The sequence below is a fragment of the Panthera leo genome, chromosome D4 (assembly GCF_018350215.1).
Source record: "Panthera leo isolate Ple1 chromosome D4, P.leo_Ple1_pat1.1, whole genome shotgun sequence".
Taxonomy (NCBI): Eukaryota; Metazoa; Chordata; class Mammalia; order Carnivora; family Felidae; genus Panthera; species Panthera leo.
In genome coordinates, this window is record NC_056691.1 from 90,387,696 (window position 1) to 90,410,406 (window position 22,711).

Sequence of the window (22,711 nt, forward strand, 5' to 3'; positions counted from 1 at the left end):
GGGCCTCGTCCACTGTCGCGCGCGCACGGGGCCCGTGCGGGCCCGCGGACAGCGCGTGCACGGGCGCCGCGCCTCGCCGCAGCACAGCGAGGGCTCAGCGCGCAGCGGGTCCCACGCGTCGCTCACGCCCGCTGGGACCTCGTGCCACCCCGAACCCAAGCGGGCGGGGGCCGTCGGGCGCTGGGCCGGGTTGGCGCGGAGACCTGGAGACTTGGGAATCTCTGAATATACAGCACTGTCCTTCTGTCCTGGTCCCCACATGTAGCCTGCAGTGGCCAGCTGGGTGCATGGCTGGGCCAGGGGACCTGGAGGCGGCGGTCGACACGGAGCACAGGCAGGGAGAAGGTCAGTGCGCCCCTTCCCCCTCCTCCTCTACGCCTCTTCCCCTAATCTCTCTGGCGGGACCCCGGGACACGCGATGCAGCGTAGACCTGGCTGCAGCCCTGGTTGGGGTCAGGGGTGTGGGAGGGAGCCCAGGGAGGAGGGGGCCCTCCTCGGGGGTGCCGGAGGGATGCGCCGAGTGTTGCAAAGGACTTCCCTGGGCAATCGGTGATTTCCTCCTCCTTTTTTAAACAACCAAAAAAAGTGTATTTATTTTGAGAGAGAGAGAGGGTGCAGGAGGAGGGGCAGAGAGAGGAGAGAAACAGAATCCCAAGCAGGCTCTGCCCTGTTAGCGCCACCCCGTGGTGGCAGGGCTGGAACGCACCAACGGTGAGATGGTGACCCCCGCAGAAATCAAGAACGGATGCCTGACTGACTGAGCCTGATTTAACCCAGGCGCCGCATAACCCCTTTTTATACATGAACAGTGCCTCCAAGGGATCAAGGTCACTTGGCTCTGGGTGACCAAGTCCAGCCGTGAACACGAACGGGGGGTTCAGAGTCATTTGTCTGCACCCTCACTGAGCCCTGCACTAACCATCACAGGCGTTGTCCTGGGTTAGGGCTCCCCCTGTGCCTCTAGGTCACTCTTCTGGGGTCGGGGCCACAGACCCCATTTTCAATGAGGCTCTGAGAAGCCACCACAGGAGCTTGTTGGTCACAGGGCTTTGTGTGACATAGCCCCACTGTGGGTTTGAACTCAAGTCAATCTGACCCAAAGGTTGTGGCCTCTGATCCCAGCCTTGGATGTGAGGATGTCCTGGGTGGGAGCCATGGAGAGGGGCACTGGTGGCAAGGGGCTCTGAGGGGCGGGCTTCCTGGGGGAGGAAGGCTCTAGGGAGGCTGGAGTAGGGTGATGGGTGCACACTGGGGAGGGCGTCTGGACCAGTTCATGCAATGCTCTGGATATCAGGTAAGGAGTCGGGGGTCACCGCAGGTTGGGGAGGGAAGGGGACACAATTCAGGCAACCTTTTTGGTTTTTTTAAAGTTTATTTATTTTGAGAGAGCAAGAGAGCGTGTGTGATCAGGGAAGGGCAGAGAGAGGAGAGAGAATCCCAAGCAGTCTCCACGCTGACAGCTTGGGGCTTGAACTCACGAACTGTGAGATCATGCTCTGAGCCAGTATCGGGAGTTGGATGCTTAACGTACTGAGCTACCCAGGCGCCCCCGGGCAGTCTTATAAGAGCCACAGCATCCTTGATTTGGAGGGAGTTTGGTGGGCATGTTATTTGGCCCCACTCAAGCATGGATCCCCAAAACCAACCAGGGAGGAGGAGGCTGCCTCAGTTTCCTCCTGTGTAATGGGGGCTCTGGGGGTCATCTGCTGTCTCCTTCCAGGCTGGGGGCACGCTGGTTGGAGGGCCCAGACCTAGCCACGTCTCAGAAGCCACATCTCACCAACTGCCCAAGAGGAATTGGTGTCCCAGCCATAATCTCATTTGGCCCTCACCCCAGGGCCTCAGATGACCTGTCCAACATCCCACAGGTGCTGTCTCCCCTCCCACAGTCATTCAACATTTATAGGATGCCCCCTGGGTTCCAGCTACCAGGGGAATCTGGGCCGCCCCATTCTATCCCCCCTTAGAGTTTACCAGCTGGGGCGAGGGGTGCACATAGGCAGACGTCATGACACAGGGTTGCGGAGGGTTCGTGGAAACACTGAAAGGCACCCACTCTGGAGGGGGGCACAAATGAAGGCAGACTTCCCAGAGGTGATGTCAGGCACGAGTCCCCAGAAATCAGCTCGGTGATGGGACTGGCAGACCCGAGTGGTGGGTAGTGTGAGCAGAGGTGTGGGGGCCAGGCCCGATGGCCGAATGATAGTGCGGGGAGGAAGCTGCTGGCCGTGAAGGGACGGGAAGCCTAAGTTTCAGGGGCCTCCATGGCAGACATTTTGTATTTGGGCTATTGTCTGTTTCTTAAAGAAGTACCTTTGCAATTTAGAAAACTTCGAAGCCCCCCAGACTGATGGGCCCTGACAACATTGGTGCCTGGGGCTCAGACCCGATCCTGCCAGTCAGGGGCTGAGGACCGCTGGGACTGTCTCTGAGCCCTCTCACCTCTGTCTGCCAGGTCAGGCCCCGTCCCCGTCCCCCCTGCACCCCCGCCAGGCCCCTCACTTCTCCCCACCCGTGGAGCAGCTGTGGCTCTAAGCCCTCAGCCCTTCTTTGGCAAGTAGCTTGGACCCTGGTTGGGGTCTAAGAGTTGGGTCCCGTCACTCCCTTGTGTCTGAGAGCTGGGTCCTGCGATGGCGGTGTCAGCCGTACTCCTTGGGGGCTCGGGCCGCGGCTGGGAAGGTCCGTCAGCTGGGGCCAGGAGGGGCCGGGCTGGGAGCGAGGCAGGGGCTCCCCACCAGAACACGTGGACTGTGGGCCCACCCTCGCCCTTCTGCCCTGCAGGCACCTCAGCGCCTTTCCCTGACCTGCCCTCCCCTCTGCTCATTTTCTAGTAATCTGTCCTTGCCCGCTGGACAGACTGCAGGCCACAGGAGTGCGCCTTGGGCTGACCCCCAGCTTTGGAGGGGGGCCATGTGGCTGGGTGCCTGTTCCTCCCTACGTGGCCAGAGTGTACCCCTCTGTGCCCCGCTTGGCAAAGGTGATGCTGCCCCCAGAGGGGACACTGGGCCACCAAACCCTAAGCCCTCCCTCCCCCCCCATCTCCATCCTGCCAGGCAGACGCGGCCACCGAAGGGGCTGCCCTCCCGCGCCCACTAATCCTGGGCCTGCACCATAGCTGTGGAGCCCGACACCTGCAGGTGGCCTCACAGGGCTGAGGCTGCCCCAGGGTCAGGAGGTGCCGGCAGAGGGCCGACATCAGGGGCTGAGAGGCCACCGTGGTGTCCAGCTGATGAGCTCTGCCCCCCTCGTGGTCGGGGGGTATGGCTCGCTCTCACCTCACCCCTCTCCCAGGAAAACGGGAACAGAATCTCGTCTGCTGCAGCGGCCGCTGTAATGCAGGCTTTCTAGAAGACCGGACCCTCCCTCCTCCACCCCCACAGGCTGACTGTACGTGGAACCCAGGCTGCCTGGATCCCCGGTGGCTGGCCGCGCAGACGCTCGGATGCGTAGGTGAAAACGTCCCGGTGAGGACTTCGTGCACGTCACCTTTATTAAAAACTGCCCAAACCCCCTTGCAAAGGTGGGGCTGGTGCCAGAGAGTGTGGTCCGCCGTGGGGTGCGGGCTAGACTCAACGCCAGAGAGGGCCAGGCCTGTTCTGTTGCAAAGACTCACTCCAGGGCCGAGCGAGGGGTTGGCGCTGTGTGGCTGGGGGACGTCCCAGCACCCGGGACCCCTACAGCCAGAGAAGAGGCGTGTGGATGCCTTTCACACCGGGGTCTGAGAAGTGCAACTTTAGGGGCAAATAGGCAACAGAAGTGGGGCAGAGGCGGGCTTTCAGGCACTGAGTAGGGCTGACTCCGGAGCCTGCCCCGAAGGCACGTCTGCTGGGCCAGGCCTGCGGCTCTGTCTTCTTCACCTCTTCCCGCCTGACCATTCTCGGGCCACGCTGCCGTGTGATCTTGGTGTTCCGCTCATATGGGCGCAGCCCTTCACAGTTTACAAAGGCCCTTCCACATCCATTTTCCAGGTGAACTTCTGCTAATAGACTGAGGGAGGCAGGACCGGATGGATCTCACCTGAGGCCTGAGAAGGGGGGGCACTGGTAAAGGGTGCTCTGCTGGGACAAGCTGGGGTGCTCCGCCGGGGGCGAGCGGGGTGCTTGCTGGGGACGAGCCGGGTGCTCTGCCGGGGCGAGCTGGCTGCAGGGCTTGGGGTCCCCATGCACAGCAGCCTGGCTCAGCCGTCAGCTCCTCAGCCAGCTGCTGTCCTTGTCCAGCGTAGAAAAGCGGATCAGCTTCAGGCTCGGTGGCTGGGGCTTCCTGTCATCCCAGAGGTACTCAGGGGACAGCACTCTGGAGGGCTTGTAGGAGATGAAACGACGGTTCAGGTGGCTCTCCTCCTGCCAGGCGGCCATGATGCCATTGGCCTTGTCCGCCAGGATGGCCATGTGGCAGCCTCTAGTAAACTCGTACACCCTGGCCACCCGCCCCCCAAAGACCGCCCCACCATAATAGAAGTCCCCCTCGTCGTCCGCCACAAAGGCAGTGGAAGCATGCCTGCGCTCGTAGGGAAACTGCTGGCGGGGCACAGCATAGTAGCCCGGGTGAATGGCCGCCACCAGGTCCCCCAGGGTCTCAGGGCCCCACGGGTTCCGGAACACCATGTCCACGTCGAGGCAGAAAATGTAGTCCACCTCCCGGTGTGCCCTCTCGGCGATGTGCCGGCTGATGGTCTCCATCCGGCGCGTGGAGATCTCCTCCCAGCGCGAGTGCCTCTGGATGAGGACGATGCTGAGGAGGCGGCCGGGGCCCAGCGGGACCCGAGGAATGGCTGCGGGGTCGTTGGTGAAAACATAGTAGTGCACCCAGTGACCCTGCATAAAGAACTGCTCGGCCGACTCCAGGAAGTGCTGGACGAAGCGGGTGTACCTGGCAGGAAGAACCCCGTCATCCTCCCCGGCCCCACGGGGCCGCTGCCTGTGCAGGGCGTGGGGCTTGGGGTCCACCTCCCAGCTCCCCACCTTGAGAAGCCACGCAGGTGTGACCCTCGGGGCCCTTCTCTGTCAAAGCCCCACAACTGCAGTGTCAACCTCTTTAAATTTTTTTTTTTTTTTATTTTAGAGAGAGAGAGAGAGGGAGGGAGGGAGAATCTTAAGCAGGCTCCACACTCAGCATGGAGCCCCATGTGGGGCTCAATCCCACGACCCGGGGATCATGACCGGAGCTGAAATCAAGAGTCGGATGCTCCACGGACCGAGCCCCCCGGGCGCCCTGCAGCACCAGCCTCTTACAGCCCTCGTAGGAATGATCCCTCACGAGGATTCTTAAAATCCGCAAACTCGCAAACTAAGCTGACGTTTACTGAGTACCTCCTAGGAGTCGGGCAGAGTTTCAAGGGATTCTTAGCTCCTTTGAGCCTCTTAAACTCCCTGAAGGCAGGCACCCTACTCCCCATTGTAATGTTAATTTTTTTCAGGCTCCACCTACTGAGCCAGCCAGTGCCTCCCCCATAATCCCCGTTTTAGAGGCAGAGATACTGAGGCTCAGAGAGAGGAAGGTGATCACATGGCCCGGATGTGCTGCCTCAAGGCCAGGTGAGTGGTGCTGGGGGCTTGGGGCTCTTGAGGTCCCAGCTGGAGGAACCCGCAGGGCCGCACCCCCCAGGTCGAAGCTGGTTGGACCAGAGGGTCACCTGACATGCCCCCCCCACCCCACCCCACCCAGCACTTTAGATACTGGGGCCCCACTGGTTTCTCTCTCAGGAGTCCCAGCGAGAGCCCCGGGGGGAAGCTGTCAGGTGGTATCCCCTAAAGGAAAGGCCAGGTGGGGTGAGGGACAGGAGAGGAAAACGGGGGGCGAGGGGGAGGCCCAGAGTGGGAGAGGGGAGAGGGCCCTGAGGGCAGGCCTTGACCTGCCTGTAGCCTGACCATGGACCCCCAGTTATGTGATGGTCTTGAGGGATTCTGTTCCTTCCTACCTGCCCGGACCGTTCAGGGGAAGCAGAGAGGGGTAAGGAGGCAAGGGGGTGTCGTCACAAAGTCTCCTGCTGCTCCGTCACTGGGGCTGGCTCCCCGCTTCCATGCCAGGGCCAGATCCCCTCTTCCAGGAAGCCCTCCGATCATCACCCTCTACCCCCTATCTTCCCCCCCCCACACACGGTGCCTGGTTCAGGGTGTCCCTGCCGTCCAGGTCCTGTCTCTTCCCAGACCGGCAGCTCCCGTGGCTCAGTGAGAACCACCCACCCGGCCCACTACTCACTTGCCCACGGCAAACACTGTGAGCCCGATGGTCAGGTTCAGCGGCTGGTAGATGTGTTGCAGCAGCTCGGGGTTGAAGGTTCCCTCCGAGACAATGGGCGCCAACCAGGGCGTGAGGGTCAGCAGCTCTGCGGGCCTGGCAGCGGGGGAGGCCGTGGGCACGGAGGCCCTTTCCCTGTGAAAGCCTCAGCCTCTCCCCGGCCCGGCCTCCTCTGCTGTGTGACCTTGGGCAGCTTCATCCCTGTCTCTGAGCCTCACTATCCTCATGTGGAAGGCGGGGTTCGGAACAGTTCCTTCCCAGCACGGTTGAGAGGACCGGGAGTTAATGCACACCGAGTGTCTAAGGGGGCCTGGCATCTCAGGTGCCTGCTAAGTGCCGAATACATGAGGGGTGGAGATTGGGCACCTGCTATGGAGCCGTGCTTCTGCAAACACCGTCCCATCATCCAGTCCTCCAAGCTGCCAGGAGGTGGCTCTTATTAGCCACTTGCATAGAAAGAAGCCCAGAGCTGTTGAGTAACCTGCCCAAGGTCACACAGCCAGTGGCAGAACCGGGCTGGACCCCGGGGCCACCTGATACCCCCACCACCCCAACTTGTAAATCAGAGCTCTGCCCACCCCAGCCTCCCTCCCCACACCAGATCTCCCCGTTCCCAGGCCCTACCCAACACCTACCTTTGCTCCAGAAGCTTGGGCTGAGGGTACAGTGACCTGTGACCAAAAAGGGCCAGTGGTGAGGGGAGGCAGCCCCCAAACCCCGGGGCCACAAAGGGGGAAATGACGGTCTGCTTACTGTGTCACAGGCTGAAATGGCTTCTCCCCCTTATACTGCAGTTTCATGTTGCTGGTGGTAGAGGACAGAGAGAGCTGTTAGTGCCAGGGCTGGGGACAGACGTATTCGGTGCGGGAAGGACAGAGTGGAGAATAACCAACCACCCGCCCCCTCCCCCCCCCGCAAGGGCAGGCACCCTTCCAGGTTCCGTGCAGACTCCCTCTGCGCGCCCTTCCCCACTGCGTGCCCACTCTGCTAGGGGTGGGGGGCTGGGCTCCTACGGAAGCAGCCTGTCCAGGGTCACTAAGTGGCAAGGCGGTGATTGGTACCCGGTGCCGTCTGTCTCCCAAGCCGATGCTCTCTCACACACGTCACTCTGGAGGGGCCTGGCAGCAGACAAGTTTTGAGAAGCTGCAAAGGCCTGGTGAGCGCCATTCTGTTGCTTTCTAGCCTGGGGACCTTGGGCGAGTCCCTTTACCTGAGCCCGCGGCGACGGTCAGTTATGGTAACCGGTTACACCAACACCAATCACCGATCGAGGGAGGCCTCGCGGTGATGGTGCATGGCGGGTGTGATTAACATCTACACCCGCTGCCCTTAGGTAAAGATCATCCCAGGGCGCCTGGGTGGCTCCCTCGGTTCAACGTCCACCTTCGGCTCAGGTCATGGTCTCGCAGTGTGTGAGTTCGAGCCCCACGTCGGGCTCGCTGCTGTCAGCACGGAGCCTGCTTAGGATCCTCTGTCCCCCTCTCCCTGCCACAACCCCGCTTGTGCTCTCTCAAAAATAAATAAAACATTAAAAACAAAAAAGATATTCCACATGGCCTGGATGGGGTTGGTACAACCAGGTGAGAGGCGTGAAGAACAGAGCTGAGGTTTCCGTGATGAGATTCGGTCAGTGTCCACTCCCGGGGTCCAGCCTGCTCCAGGGAGTCCAGACTGGCTTAGCCTAGTGGGTCAACCTTTCTCCCTCCCGCCTCCGCTCTGTTTCTTTAGTGGAACCCTGACTGATGCCCCCACTTTTCCTCATCTGTAAAATGGGTAGCCATCCTTAACCCTGAGAGCTGCCTTGAGAATTAAACAAGGTGTGTGCCCACGCCCAGCACAGAGCAAACGCTTGTTAAGACCAGGCGTCTTGTCCCCTTCTTAGCAAGGGGCCTGGGCGGCCAGCCTCCCCCAACAACAGCCAGGGTTAGCCTGGGTGGGCAAGTAAGAAGGAGGTCCCTAAGGACGGAGGCTGCAGGGTGCAGAGAGCCTCTGGGTCTGCCATTAACTGGCTGGAGATACCTGGAGCCAGACATTTGACTCCTGGGGCTCTAGAGTCCTCCCGATAGATAAAGTCCTCCCCCGAGGGTAGAAGTGTGGCCCAGAGAAGGCAAACCCCTGCCTGAGGACCTTTGGAGTGGATCAGCTCCTGAAGACGCCTGAGGTTGGCTGTAAGGGGCAGACCGCCTGAGGGGACGGTGACTGCCACTCGCTAAAGAATTTTCTTTTTGTTTTTTAAATGTTTATCTATTTATTTTTGAGAGAGGGAGAGCAGGCATGAGCTGGTGGGGGGTAGGGAGAGAGAGAGAGAGAGAGAGAGAGAGAGAGAGAGAGAGACAGAATCCCAAGCAGCCTCCAGGCTATCAGCACAGAGCTGGACGCGGTCCTCGATCCCACAGACTGTGAGATCAAGACCTGAGCTGAAATCCAGAGTCAGACGCTTAACCGACTGAGCCCCCCCAAGAGCCCCGAGAATTTTCAATATGGCATATTTGAGAGGATAGCTTAAGCCTCCTTGAGCTTTCCTTCCAATTTTTAGTCTATGCTTCTGCTGCTGCTTTTTTTGTTTGTTTTTGGTGGTAAAATGTACAAAACAAAGATTTACTACTTTAACCATCGCCAAGCGTGCCCTTCAGGGGCATTAGGCACATTCGCACTAGTGTGCAGCCGTTTCCACCATCCATCTCCAGAACTTTCTCATCTTCCCCAACCCAAACCGTGTCCCCTTTCAACACTGACTCCCCTCTGCCCCATCTGCCCGGGCCCTGGTAACCATTATTCTAGAGCTCTGACTGTTCTGGAGATCTCTTACAAGTGGAATCCTGTAACAGTTGTCCTTCTGTGATTACTTTGACCTCTTGAGTCAACAGTTTTTAGAAGTTAGTCCATCAAATTGGCCGCCTGTGCCCGCAGACAAGCACGCTTCAGGTCCCTGCTCAGAAAGTGACGGCGTTCTGGGAAGGCGGGAAGTGAACAGGAAAAGGGCCCACAGCCCTGGCGGTTGGACCCCCACCCCCGCCTCCAAGCCCAGCCACGCTCCAGCCGCATTAAAGAGCACGGTCAGTCGTGAGAATACCGAAGCCACACGTGAGCCAGAGCGAAGAAAAAAAATCAGCTTCATGTTTTCACACTGGAAGGTAGGAAAACTAAAAGTGAAGATATCCAGATGAAAAGCAGGGAAGGTGTGACCATTTAACATCAACCAAAATCGGGGCGCCTGGGTGGCTCAGTCGGTTGAGTGTCCGACTTCAGCCAGGTCACGATCTCGCGGTCCGTGAGTTCGAGCCCCGTGTCGGGCTCTGGGCTGATGGCTCGGAGCCTGGAGCCTGCTTCCGATTCTGTGTCTCCCTCTCTCTCTGCCCCTCCCCCGTTCATGCTCTGTCTCTCTCTGTCCCAAAAATAAATAAAAAACGTTGAAAAAAAAAATTAAAAAAAAAAAACTTTTTAATGTGTATTTTATTTATTTTGAGAGAGAGAAAACACACGCGAGCAGGGGAGGGGCAGTGAGAGGGAGAGAGAGAATCCCAAGCAGCCTCCGTGCTGTTAGCGCAGAGCCCGACACGGGGCTCAAACTCATGAACCGTGAGATCATGACCTGAACCGAAATTCAAGAGTCATACGCTCAACCGACTGAGCCACCCACGCACCCCATGAAAGGATTTTTAATATGGAAAAAGCTTTATATCCAAAGCTGCTCATTATAAACTAATTTAGGACACTGGGGAATTGGACGCAACGAAAATACCCGCCCCGTTGTTGGAGGGAGGGGGGAGGGGTTGAAGAATTAGGACCCAGCTCCTGGGGGCGGTAAAATGATGGTGGCCATGAAGAGTACACATATGCCAATTCTGGGAAAACAGGATAAAAATTGCAAAAACATTATGATCATAGTTTTTTTTTTTTTAACGTTTGTATATTTATTTTTGAGAGAGAGCGCGTGAGTGGGGAAGGTTGCAGAGACAGAGACAGAGAGAGAATCCCGAGCAGGCTCCGCACTGTCAGCACAGAGCCTGACGCCAGGCTTGAACTCACGAACCGCGAGATCGTGACCGAAGCCGAAACCAAGACTAACCAACCGAGGCCCCCAGGCGCCCCAATCTCAGCTCTTTTCAACAGCAAGCGGGCTTTCTGGTTTTAGAACCAAGTAAGAGGCACCGTCTGTTCAATGAGAAAGTAAAGCAGCCAACAAGTTGACAAGGAACTTTGGAAGCAAAGTGTAACTCAGACCCGTAGGACATAACAGCGTTTTGTTTTGCTTTCTAGCTTCCTAATTTTCCATACTCTGTGTTTCTAACCGCAAAACCCGCCTGTTGTTAATTAGCAAGCAGTCTAGGATCCGGATTTTAAACATCCCTTTAGCTATCATGAAGACACCCCCTTGAGACTGTGCCAACCTGTTTCTCCACTCTAAACTGTCAAAGCATCAGGTTCCTTATGTGGGAGAAGACTGGTCACATGTTCATTTGTTCCTTGAATCCTCACTGAACACAAAATTTAGCCAAAAGGTCAGGTCCTGAGAGCACTGTCTCCTGAGCACCTCCTATGTGCCACCTGCTACAGGAGGCTATACAGACGTCTTCACACTGCATGCTCCAGACGGCCAGGAGCGACACCTCTATCAGCCCATTTCACAGATGAAGCAAGTGAGACTCAGAGCCGTGTGGCAGGATCAAGGTCAAACCACGGAGGGGGCGCTCAAAGACACTGGAGGACTGAAATAGGAATTTTACTCCATATTTGTGGCAGCCCGTAAATTACCCAAATACTTCTCAAACTGATCGGAATCATGAGCTTAGGAACTAATAATCTGCAAACTGACCGTAAAACTCTCCCACTGCCTCCACTCCAGACAGCCCACAGGGCCCCAAATTCTCCCAGCCCCATACTTACAAGATCTCTGGGCAGGGGAGATAATAGGGAACATAGGAGACCCGCAGCCAGTTCTCAAAATACATCCTGGGAAGGAAAAACACCCACCTGTTGACCGTGCACCCTCTTGGTGCACGTTAAGGGAGTGGAGGCCTGCAGAGGAGAGCATCTGGGGATCCCCCCACTCCTTGGGTCTGGCTGACCTCGGAGGTCAAAGCCTCCTGGTCTTCTGCAGTGCGGTCTTTCATTTCCCAGGGAAGGAATGTTCTTAACGCCAGTCCCCCCACAAAAGAGCTTGGTGGTGAGTGGGGGCGGGGGTGGTGGGGCTTCAGAGAAGGAACACGTGAGGTGCATTTTGGGGTGTGGACACGAGTGCTTCATTAACGTGGCTAGAAGAATGGTCCGGGCAGAGGAAGAAGCAAGTGCAAAGGCCAGGAGGCCAGTGCAAAGCAAAATCCAGAAGCCAAAACCAGTTTGGTCTTACTGGGGCTGGGGTTGGGGGACAGGCGGGCCGAGAGAGGTGGATGGGACCTGGGAATCCATAAAGGGGTCAAGGTTTGGGGGTTGCAAGGCCAAGAAAGGGAGGAGTCAGGGGTGAGGGGTGGGCTGCATGGGGCACGCTCACCACAGCGAGCAGAGGGCAGTGCCCAACAGCAGGCAGAATCCTAGGCCCAGGGCCAGTCTGTGGCCGCGCATTGCTGGGTACAGCATTTGAGCCCGGGCTCTTGCAGAGACTGAGCGTGCCTCGGTGAGTCAGTCCACCTCTCCGGGGGCTGGCAGGCTCTAAAAGCCGTGTCACCTGCAAAGGAATGCGCCCTATTCAGGGGAGAGCGGCCCCATCCTTACTGCCCTGCCCTCCCCTGGGTGGCTCCAGCTAGGATAGCCGCTCTCGGATCTGCCTCCCAACCGCCGCCCTTCGCGGGACGCCGAGGGCGGCGGGCCAGGGGACCCGCAGCAGCGAAGGGCAGGGCGCTTGGGCGGGGCTGGGAGAAGGATGCCCGCGGGCAACAGCGGGGACACCGGAAGTCGAGTCCCGAGTCAGCCCGGCGGGGACACACCCGGCCTGGATGGGGGCTGCGCGGAGAGGGGCGGCCGTGATGCCCCCGGGGTGGGGTGGGGGCAGCCGTGTCCTCCTCCGGGAGGCCGAGCCAGGGCTCTCCAGGGGGCGGCGGGAACGCGCTTCCGCTCTCAATGGCCCGGTACCCTTGGACGAGTCACTTCACTCCCCCTCGGCCGGTCTCGGTGTCCTCCTCGGCCAAAGCGGTCCGCACCCCGCGCCTGGGGCCGAGACGCTCAGCCGACTTCCGCCGGCCGCTGCGGGCGCGGGGCGCTCGGGTGCGGCGCGGGGAGGAGGAAGCGCGACTGTCCCCGAGGGCTGTAGACTCACCCCTTGCCGCCAGACCAGCTTGAGGACGGAGGGTCGCACCGAGGCCGGGAGAGCAGGGACTCGGCTCGCCAGGGCCCCGGCGATGCCCGGCGGCCGCGCGGCGCCTGTAGCCGCGCGCGGCGCTGACCCTTGGGGCAGGGCCGGCTTCCCGGCGAGCGGTCTCCGGCTGGGGGCGGGGCCCGCGGGGGGGGGGGGGGAAGGGAACCGCGCGCCCCTCCCCCTCCGCTGCCCCGCCCCCCGCCCCGCGAGCCCAGCCCGCAAGCCGCGCCCACCCGCCCCTCGCGCCCTGCCCCCCGCCCGGGCCACGGCCCCCGTCCCCGGGTCCTAGGGAGCGGAGTGTCCCCTGGGCTCTGCCGTCCCGTGGCCCTGTGGGCGGCAGCCGCTGGCGCAGCGGGCCCAGCTCCGGGCGAGAAGAGCCGATCCGGGAACTCGGGGTGGGGGTGAGGGCCTGAGAAGTTAGAAACACTTTCGTGTTTTTAGAACAGCGTCGAAACAGTCACAGGAAGGCAAAACCAGCTAAACGGTGCGCATGTTCCGCGGTTTTAGGCATTCCCCCTTTGCTCAGGGCCTAGCTGCCGGCACGCTGGCCTCGGGCGCCCGGTACGGTTCCGGAATCTCCCTGAGCCTGTTTCCTCCCCTGGAAAAGGAGTCGAAATAGTTTCCTCCCACGGCTTGTTGGGGTACCATTGCCCTCTGTTCACCTCAGAGACTCTAGAGCCCCATGGGGATCCTCTTACGTGTCACCAAGGGCTGGAGGGTCTGGAAAGGAGAGAGGCCTTTGCTTGGGCCTGGATGAGGGAGGGGTCATAAAGAGGGACAAAAAAGGAAGGCACCCTAATGGTAAATAAAGGAGTAGCAACAAGGGAGAGACAGAAACAGCAGGGGAAAGTAAGGACCCATGCAGCTCAGAGAGGTTGCAGGTTTGCTCAAGGTCACAAGGAAGCCTCTTGAAGTTGTAACTCTTCCTGGACCCTGGGCATAGCCTCTCAGGTCCTTTGGAGGTGTCACCGTGTCCTTAGGGTTTCCCTTGACGACCGCGTCAGGTGGGGCTAGTGTCCCCAGAATAGGCAGGAGCCTGGCACATGCCTGGGGAAGCTGGTAAGTACCCGCGGAAAGGTCATGATTCCATTTTTAGCTGCAAACACTGCTTCCCTGGGACCTGGTCTGGGACTGAGTGGGTTTTTTTTTTTTTCTTTGTTTGTTTTGTTTTTTTCTTTTTTTTAATGTTTATTTTTTATTTTTGACAGAGAGAGAGACAGAGCATGAGCGGGGGAGGGGGAGACACACACACACACACACACACACACACACACACACACACAGTATCTGAAACAGGCTCCGAGCTGTCAGCAGAGAGCCTGACGCGGGGCTTGAACTCACGGACAGCAAGATCATGACCTGAGCTGAGGTCGGACGCTCAACCGACTGAGCCACCCAGGCGCCCATGTGTTGTTTTTTTCTTAAGTAAGCTCTGCCCTCAAAGTGGGGCTTTGAAGACCCTGACGTCAAGAGTCGCATGCTTTACTGATTCTTGACAATGTTTTGCTAATTCTTTTGCAGCTGTATTGCCAAGACACATAGCCCAGAAATAGTCTAAGGGCCTCCAGACTGAGGCTCAGGAATCACCATAGTCTGTCAGCGGAACCAGAGTGAACTGTCGGGACAGGGACAGCGCTGTGCCTCCAGGAAGCCAGGCACAAGCCACCCTCCGAACCTGAGTGGTTTTTCCTCAATCAGTTTTCCTGGTGCGCATTCAGGACAAGGATGCCACCCAGTAAGAAACAGGAGAGCCGGGCGGGGCTCACACAGCCCGGGGGCCCTGGCAGACAAGCCAGCACTTGGCCTGTGGACCACGGCCCTCTCCTGCCGCCACCGGCACCATCTGCCCTCTGTCCCCTGACCCCCACACCTCCCAGGAGACGAATCCAGCCCGAGGACAGACTCGGGGCTGACCTGGGAAGAGGTGGGTGGAAGGACAGGTGAGGAAAGGCAAAAGGGCTGTTCACGACTCCCAAATCTGACGACCCAAGTCTGGGAGGCGAGAGGAAGATGGGAGGAAATGCAGGGTGGGCATTTGCACGTCTTCCTAACAGGAGAGGTGGGTGGGTGACCCAGGGACTCGGGCGGAGACCTGACGCCTTCAAGGGAGCCGGGAGGAGGATCTGAGAGAAACAGAGCAAACCCACAAAAGCACAGGGGCGGCGGGAGGTGCCGGAGACATACGTGTGCGGGTCCTCCAGGGCCCCCACCCTTCACTCTATGTGTGTGTGTGTGTGTGTGTGTGTGTGAGTGTGCACAATAGTTAAAAACCTTGGTGAATATGGCTTACATGTCTTCTTAGGGTGAGGAGGGCCATGGGGACAGCGCTCCCCTTGCTGGCTGTGAGTGAGAGGCCATACCACCCCCTGGGTGGGGTCCGGGGCTTGCTTTTGGGATCCATGTGCGTGCACACAGTGGGGAGCAGACAGGGTGCTGAGGGCAGGCATGGACGCAACCACAAAGGAACAAGGACAGAAGCGGTTTTTGTCAATGACAGCACCTTACGCATATCAATTCATCTGCTTATTCGAGAAAGGTAAACGTCCACTACATTGCGGGAAGGTTCTGGGGACTTGGACTTAGAGCAATGAGCCAACCTAGTTCCTGCTCGCATGGAGCTGACTGGAGCAGGGAGGGGTTCACTGAGGAATTCTGGTGACAGCCACGTGGTCTCGCTGGGATCAGCGGGCTCTTCCAGCAGCTTAGGACCAAGCCAAGTGAGGCCCGCGGGGGAGGGGCTATGCCCGAGCCACCCCGGATAAGCAAGCCTCCGTTCCCTTGGCCTCTCCTTAGATTTCCCATCTGTCCCATGGGTGTGTAGGGAAACAAGCCCCTCGATTTGTCCGTGAACTCGGTCTCGACTCTTCCGGGCAGATGAGGAAGAACTTCCTGGTGGTCGGTCTCCCCACTGGTAACTCCAGGAGAGGGGTTGACGTCACCAAGGGGATGGGGCGGCACCCCCAGGGGAATGGCTAGGGATCCTTTTCTGGTTAGCGGCCAAGCTGGACCGGGAGCCCTGGCCTCCAAACTCCGTCCTCGACCTCCCTACCACCCAGATCCTCCCGCTTGATCCCTGGCTGTGACCTCCGCCTGAGATCCCGGAGGAGGCCCGGGAATGTCTCCCAGGAAGGAGGGGCTACGTGGTCGAGCATGTCTTAGAACCCTGGAAGGAGCAGGAACAGGGCTCCCCAGACCTTCATCTCCAAGGGCAGGTGGAGGCAGGGCCTCTAGCCCAGTGAGTGCATGCACCTCCCTTTTGTTACCGGAGGGCAGAACCTTCTGTCTGGAGCAAGGGCCAGCGTTTTCCCGGGAGCCCAGCAGACGGCTCTGGAGAGCTCAGGGTAGACCCAGACATCCATGTCAGGCCCCGCGGGGCCTCGGTACCGGGACTGGGCGACAACAGGAGACGTGTCTCTGTGGACAGATGCCAGGTCTCAGGCCACCTGCCACGGGCTCTGCCCTCGACGTTCTGGGTGAACTTGGACAAAACCTCAGTGTTCCCTGCTATAAAAAGAAGCGATGGGTTCCTCATGGGCTCGTCAAGCTGTGCTTCTGGGATTGGGGGTCGGGCCTCTAGGGGTCGTGGACGTTCGGGGAGTCCACGCCTCATCCCGGTGTCACCCTGAGCAGCTCTGTCCTGTGTTTGCCACCCAGGGCTTCTGCCTTAGGTACCGTCGGGACAACATAGGCCCGCCCCCATATGGGTGAGGTTTAAAACCATAAGGGCAGGTGAGCACTGGGCCAAGCCTGTCCCTCCGGGTCTCTGCTCCTCTGTTCCTTGTTGTCCTGTGCGCTCAGGGGGGACCAGTGGGTATGCAGTCTGGTTGCTCAGTCTACGGGAGTCCAGCTGAACCTGCAGGTCATTCTTTCACCAAATCCCATCGTCCCGCACTCGCTAAGTCCAGGCCTCGACCCACAGCCCCCATCCTGTCCCTGAACCCACGCTGGTCATGGGGAGCAAATCGGCAAGCTCTTCTGAGACCAGCAGGCCGGGACCCCAGGAGCAGACCCAGGGAGAGGAGAGGGCTCCCCCTGCATCCGGCAGAGGAGCTGAGGGTGGGGCAAGGGGCCCAGACCCACATGTGAACGAGGGCATGTTCGGAGGGGCCTGTGTGCCCAGCAGGCTCACCCTGGGCTGGAGAGAAGGCCTTGCACTTTGGAGAAGGCTGGGAGGGACGAAGGTCCAGCCTCCCTCATCCACTGTGGGGGTTGGGGCCGCCCTGCCGTTCAGGCTCCACAGGCTGGGACCTGGGGCAGGTGGTCTGGACCTTCTGGACTCGTGCTTCCTTGCAGGCACATGTGCAGAGGCCTCCCTCCAGACTCGCCAGAGGGGACACAGCGCAGGAAGATTCAGACCCTGCAAAGGAAGATGCCACGTGGGGGATCCCGTAGGGTCGTGTTCGTTGATGAGGTCACAGTGCTCGGCACACGGCAGGCACCTGAGATCCCCGGCTGAATTAGGGAAGGAGGGAGGGAAGGAGGGAGGGAAGGAAGGAGGGAAGGAGGGAGGGAGTGAAACCACAGAAGCGGGGTCCACACCAGGTCAGGTCAGAGGGTGTCACAGCTCGGGCCCTGGAAGGGGGCACGGGACACGTCCGTCTGTCCCTCCAGCGCTGACCTTCCTCCACATGGGCCCTGCTGACCTCCTGGATCATGTCTACCTCCTCTGCAAACAACGCTGAGTGTTCTCAGAAGGGGGAGAGCAGGCAGGGGCCAAGGACGGGCTTCCGGAATCCTGTGCCCTGGGGACTCTGGGACAGCCTTCCAGGTGGCCCTTTATGTCCTCCAGGCACCAGGCCACGATTCCACCTCATGTCTCAGGGAATGCGCCCACCCATCTAGAAGGCCCGTTATGTCCCCATGTCACAGATGGGGACACCGAGGCTAATAGCACAGCCTGGGTCACAAGTAAGACGAGCTGGGTCAGGAAGCCCATCTCCTTGACTTTGGATTGTCCTACCCGCAGGCCTGCATCTTGGCATCCTGGGGCTCAGGGTCCCTCTTCCTGGGGAACCCCACCACCTGCCGAGGGCCCCCCCCCCGATCTCAGGGGAGCAGAGCTGACCAACCTGCTTGGGGCCCGGCATGGGGGCTGGGGAAGGGCCGACCGGGGCTCTGGGGGCTCTCCCAGTACTGGGCCAGCCGGTCCCCTGCAGGACGAGGACTTCTCGCTGGGGATCGGCTGGGGCCTCGGCTTCCTCACGTTGTCACCTGGGCTGCCGGTCCCCAGACCAGAAACCTGCCCGTCTGAAGGTGACCACTGCTGCCTCCCTCTGGTCTCACTTGCCCGAGTCCCTCCCAGGGACCCCCCCGCATCTCTGACGCCTGCTACCATGGGGGTTGCCTCCCCTTGGACTGGGACGGGTCTGGCCTCCATCCCGGGGAACGCACTGGCTTTGGTGCATTATTTGGCCCAGAGGCCCGTGAACCATTCAGGCCCTGGGACTTGAGGGATGCTCTCCCCCCTGCGATGTGACCGTCCAGCCTTCTGCATCTCCCAGTTTCTGTTTCGGCTACGGGAGGACCGGCCATGTCCTCTCTCGTGTCAGGCTGTGGTGTCACGGCACAAACAGGGGTCTCCACCCTGAGACTGTGCCCATTGTCACCGAAGGGGCCTCTTTTTCCTCATCTAATCTTTAATCCATTGTGATTTCAATATCAAAGGAGGAAAAGTCTATTTCAAATGACCACAAAGTACGAAAATGAATCTGTCCCGTCTGAAAAGTCGGTGCAGACCCACAGGTATCTCTGGCGAGATTCCACTTGAAGGAAACCTCCAGAGTAGGTAACGGAACATGGAGAGAAAGCAGACTGGGGGTTCCCAGGGGCTGGCAGGGGCACGAATGGGGAGTGAGGGCTCCGGGTACATGGTGACCCTTGGGGACCGAGATATTCTGCAGCAAAATTCTGTGGCGTGGTTCACAGCGTCGTGAGCGTACCCAGTGCTCAGGAATTGCACAACGTAAAATAAACAAAATTTTTATTGAAGATTAATATAAATTATAACTAATGAACAAATAACAGCTAAAAAGTAGAAGAGAAAAAGGATAAGGGAGAGGAGGAAGAGACATTTTGGTGGGGATCGGGGTCAGGGATTGGAGAATAAATTTGAAATAAAATATAATAAACAAAAAATAAAAGAAAATAAAAAAAGCACCCTGTATAGGTCTTCAATCCCTTGATTTTTGGCCGACATCCATGTGGGAGCAAGGACAGTGGCAGGGGCGGGGAGAAGGGCGATGGCAGGAACAGTGTTGGGAGCAGAAGCGGGAACAGTGGAACCAGCAGAAGCAGGACCCAGCTGACTCTGCTCAGGTGCCCGCTGTCCCCGCACAGGTCCCAGGTCACCTGCTGGCTCTCCGGCCCCTGCAGGAGTCGCCCCAGACTCCACCCCTGCCTGCAGAGACCCCGAGGACCCGGATGCCCTTGGGTCGGGCTCTGGAGCCCACCCGGCTTTTGCTCCTGCCCCGGACTCTTGAGAAGGAAACAGAGTGATGGTTGCAGCCGCTCCAAGGCCTCAGGGTGAGAGGAGGGAAGGTTCCCCCCCCACCCAGCGCCGGCCTCTCCAGGGGCCTTTGCAGACACACAACTCATCCCAGAGCCTCCCCGACAAGCCGCGGCCAGGAACCCACACCAGGACCTCTGCCCCCTGCGGTCCGCAGCCTGGGGCTCTCAGTCTCTGCTCCTGGCCCCACACCAGCCCCCAGGGGCTCCTCCCAGGGTGGCCCAGCACCACCTGGGCCCCGTGCACCCCCATTGCCCACCCCCTGCCTTCTCACCCTCGGGCTCTGACTCTGGACACTCAAAGTACTGGTCCCAGGACAGGTGAACGAGGACCTTACAGCGGAGCCGGGGCGCTGAAGGAGGCCTTCCCAGGCCAACTCCAGGCCCTGCTTCCCAAAACCTCCGTGCAGTCACTCTCTCCACGGGTCCAGGGTGGCCCTCCTGGGCGATGGGGCACACACACAACTCTGTAGGGCAGGTGTATCGGGATTCCACCAATCGTTTCCCGATGTCATCGGTTGATTTCTGTAAAGACAGTGACCCGCGGACAGCCCGGAGACATCACAGCCCCGCCTGGCCAGCTCAGTGTCCTTCTGCCCTCTCCCCCTGCAGCTCTCAGATCGGACACAGACCTGAGTGTGCACAGATCTGCACCCAGAGCACAGTGACATCCACCTACAGGGCTCGGGGTGAACATCGGGGACAAGAGGGCCACCCCAGCACACCCTGTCCCTCCTAGCCAGCCTTGACCTGGGGTGTGAGCATGACCCGCCCACCAGGCATCTGACCCCTTCATCAGCCTGCACCTGCTCAGGTGGGCCCTCCACACGACCCCTCCTTCCACACACACACACACACACACACCCACACACACACACACACACACACACGGGAGGGGACCTAGGGCCGCACAGGTCAGATCAGAGCGGTGTCGGGCTGGACCGGCTGTCTCTGGGTCTCCCTGTGTTACCTTTGGGTCCCTGTGAGCTAGAGACCTGAGGCGTCCTGTGTACGACCTGACCCACTGTCTCCAGGGTCGGGAAGCGTCGCGGCCACGGGCTCCCCTGAGCTGGCAGCTGCGGGACAAGGGCACACAACAGGAGAACATGTTCGTCAGGCAAAGGTGTCCCAATGAATGAGCCCAGTCGGGCACTGTCTCCAGAACGTGGGGCCTGGTGACCTGGGTTGTGAGTTCAACTGGGCTCTGTGACCAGGGAGGTGAGGTCACTTCCTGGGGTCCCCTTACCCGGCTTCCTGCTCCTACAAGAGCCCCTCCCAGGCTGCAAAGGGCTCCCCTCCACCCCATGCCCTGTTCCTACAGGGACACCAACACAGCCCAGACACATCCCTGCAAGGCCTTGTGCAGCCGGTGCTGTGATTTTTGGCCAAAGAGCAGGGTTCAGACCTGGGTTTTCCTCCTGACCAGTGCTAGGACCCTGCACTGTGCCTCCCGGGGCCCCTGGTCACCCATCTGCACACTGGGGTCCTTGTGGCATCTACTTGTAGGGGCGCCATCAGGGAGACACCTGTAGACACGTCCCGTGCCTGCTATCCCATGAGGCTCGTGGGCACACGTGGCCGTGGAAGGATGAGGAAGGGGTGGGCCTGGCACGGAACACACACATGTGGGCCTGGGTCCTCTCCGGGTCCAGGCACAGCCACCCCTCCTGCCTGGGTCCCGGGCCCGGGGGAAGGTGGAGGTGAACTCGTTCAGACCCTGTGCCCACCAGACATGCACGCCCGGGGCTCCATTACATCTGGGCTCGGGTCCCATTGCCTGGTCTGGGCCTATGAGCTGGGCGGTCCCCACTGTGGCTCCCTGCCTTCCCGGTTCCTGGTCCCAAGTGCCTCTGTCACCCCCTCCCCTCCCGGGTGAACGGCCCATGTGACCGGGTTCTAAGGGCTAGAATATGATGACTGGGTTTCATTTCTGGGCCGATTCATGGAATTTCTGGCTTCCTCTCTCCTGGGTCCATTCTCTGTCTCTGCCTCGGACTCTGTCTGTCTCTGTGTGTCTCGCAAGACCAGGACCTGTGGGCTCCAGGGTCCGGGTGACAACCCTCAGAAGCCTCCCTTGTGGCCCGTGTCCCTCCCCCGACCCGGTGCTCAGCTCCCTCATGAGGCCTCCTTGCCCCAGCCGGGGCACTGCCTGGGGAACCACTTCCTAATGAGGACCCAAGGCTCCAACCAGGAGGGTCTTGACCTCGGTCCCCACACCAGGGTCCGTTGCTCGGCCACGTGCTGCAAACCCAGGGCCTGGTCCTCCAAGCCCCCAGGCTGCCCTCTGCTCAGAAGGACCCAGAGGGAGTAGGAAGCATTTTCCCAGGAGGGGAGAACAGAGGGCCAAGGATGAAGATCCTAGGACACAGACTCATCTATGAGCCTGTGGGACCCTTGGGACACTGTCTACACAGCCCAGTTTAGGAGGAGGAAGCTGAGTCCTTCTGTGCTGTAGCCCCGTCCACACTTCCTAGCTCCAGGGGCCCAGCATGGTACACACAGGACCCCAGACCCCGTCTTCCCTAGTTCTTGCCAATCCTCCTGGACACCTTGGGGACCTCGTGACCCTCAGCCGGCACATCTGCCCTCCCTATGTGGTGGGTCCCGGGCTATTGCCAGGAATCCTGATGTCCCTGCCCCATGGCCCCACTGCCTCCAGCCTTTCTCTTCTTTCTCCCGTGTTACCCAACCCCTCCCAGTGTGGACTCCCCTCTGATCTCCAGTTGGACAGTCAGAATGTGTGTGTGTGTGTGTGTGTTTGTGTGTGTGTGTGTGTGTGCACGCGTTTCTGGAGACGCCCAGAGGTCACAGCCTCACAGGGACGGGGTGGATAGGGACCCCCGAACATCAGGGGTTCTCATTCCCAGGGGGAACCCCATGTGTGGGTAGAGGCTGGCCTAGGACTGGAGACCAGCCCTGCGCCTTGGACCCTGCACACCTGTCTTGTCCTGGGCCAGTCCTTGCCTCTTCTCAGGGTCCCTCTGTCCCTGGGGGTCAGATGGGGAAGTGCATCAGTGTGGCCAGGGCCCAGGCTCACCCCTGGGGTAGGTGGAGGGGAGGTGCCCCGGGTACCCAGGCCTCCCTCCCCAGGGCCGGCTGGGTCGTGGGGTGGCCAGGTGTGCCCAGGGACCTGCACCCAGCACCTGTAGATGATCCAGACGGTCCGGTGACGTGCATGAATCCAACCGCTCCCCACCTGGCTGGTCCCCCATGTTCCCACCTCCGCCAACTGCTCTGGGAACCGAACCTCTCCTCAGCCCCAGAACCATGCCCGCCCCTGCCAGGCAGGCCTCCGGGTGCGAGGCCAGGTGGGTTGGACATCTGGGGACACGACACCAGTGACTACACCCACCCCACCCACCTGGCCTGGACCGCAGACTCCACCCCAGGGTCCAGGTGCATGGACCCTGGGGCATGGCTGGGCCAGGGCTCCTGGAGGCAGCAGTGGAGGCCGACTCAGGGCAGGGAGAAGTCGGTCTGCCCTTGCCCTTCTCCTTTCCTCCTTCCGCCTTGTCTTCCTGGCAGGACGTTGGACACGGGTCCAGCCTGTGCCTGGCTGCAGCCCTGTGAGGAGTCAGAGGGTGGCAGGCTGCCCAGGGAGGCTGGGGGCCACCTCCAGGATGACCAAGTGTCAGGGGGCTACTGTAACTGGGCATCCCCCGGGCACTCAGTGATTTC

General features: G+C 59.8%; 1 protein-coding gene across 5 annotated transcripts; it reads right to left on the bottom strand.

The window, feature by feature from the left end:
• Positions 1-3,472: 3,472 nt before the first annotated feature.
• Positions 3,473-13,206, bottom strand: GBGT1 (globoside alpha-1,3-N-acetylgalactosaminyltransferase 1 (FORS blood group)). 5 transcript variants are annotated; one of them, XM_042913500.1, is made up of 8 exons: positions 13,192-13,206; positions 11,729-11,902; positions 11,125-11,190; positions 7,299-7,355; positions 6,991-7,041; positions 6,873-6,908; positions 6,199-6,333; positions 3,473-4,869 (listed from the first exon to the last, which is right to left on the bottom strand). In XM_042913500.1, exons 2-8 carry the CDS (start codon positions 11,812-11,814, stop codon positions 4,185-4,187), a joined length of 1,116 nt encoding a protein of 371 aa, XP_042769434.1. In that variant the 5' UTR covers positions 11,815-11,902; positions 13,192-13,206; the 3' UTR covers positions 3,473-4,184. The 5 variants fall into 5 exon arrangements, with proteins under 5 accessions (XP_042769434.1, XP_042769433.1, XP_042769436.1 ...); XM_042913499.1 differs by lacking the exon at positions 13,192-13,206 and adding an exon at positions 12,491-12,615; XM_042913502.1 differs by lacking the exons at positions 11,729-11,902; positions 13,192-13,206 and adding an exon at positions 12,491-12,613.
• Between the last annotated feature and the right edge of the window lie 9,505 nt (positions 13,207-22,711).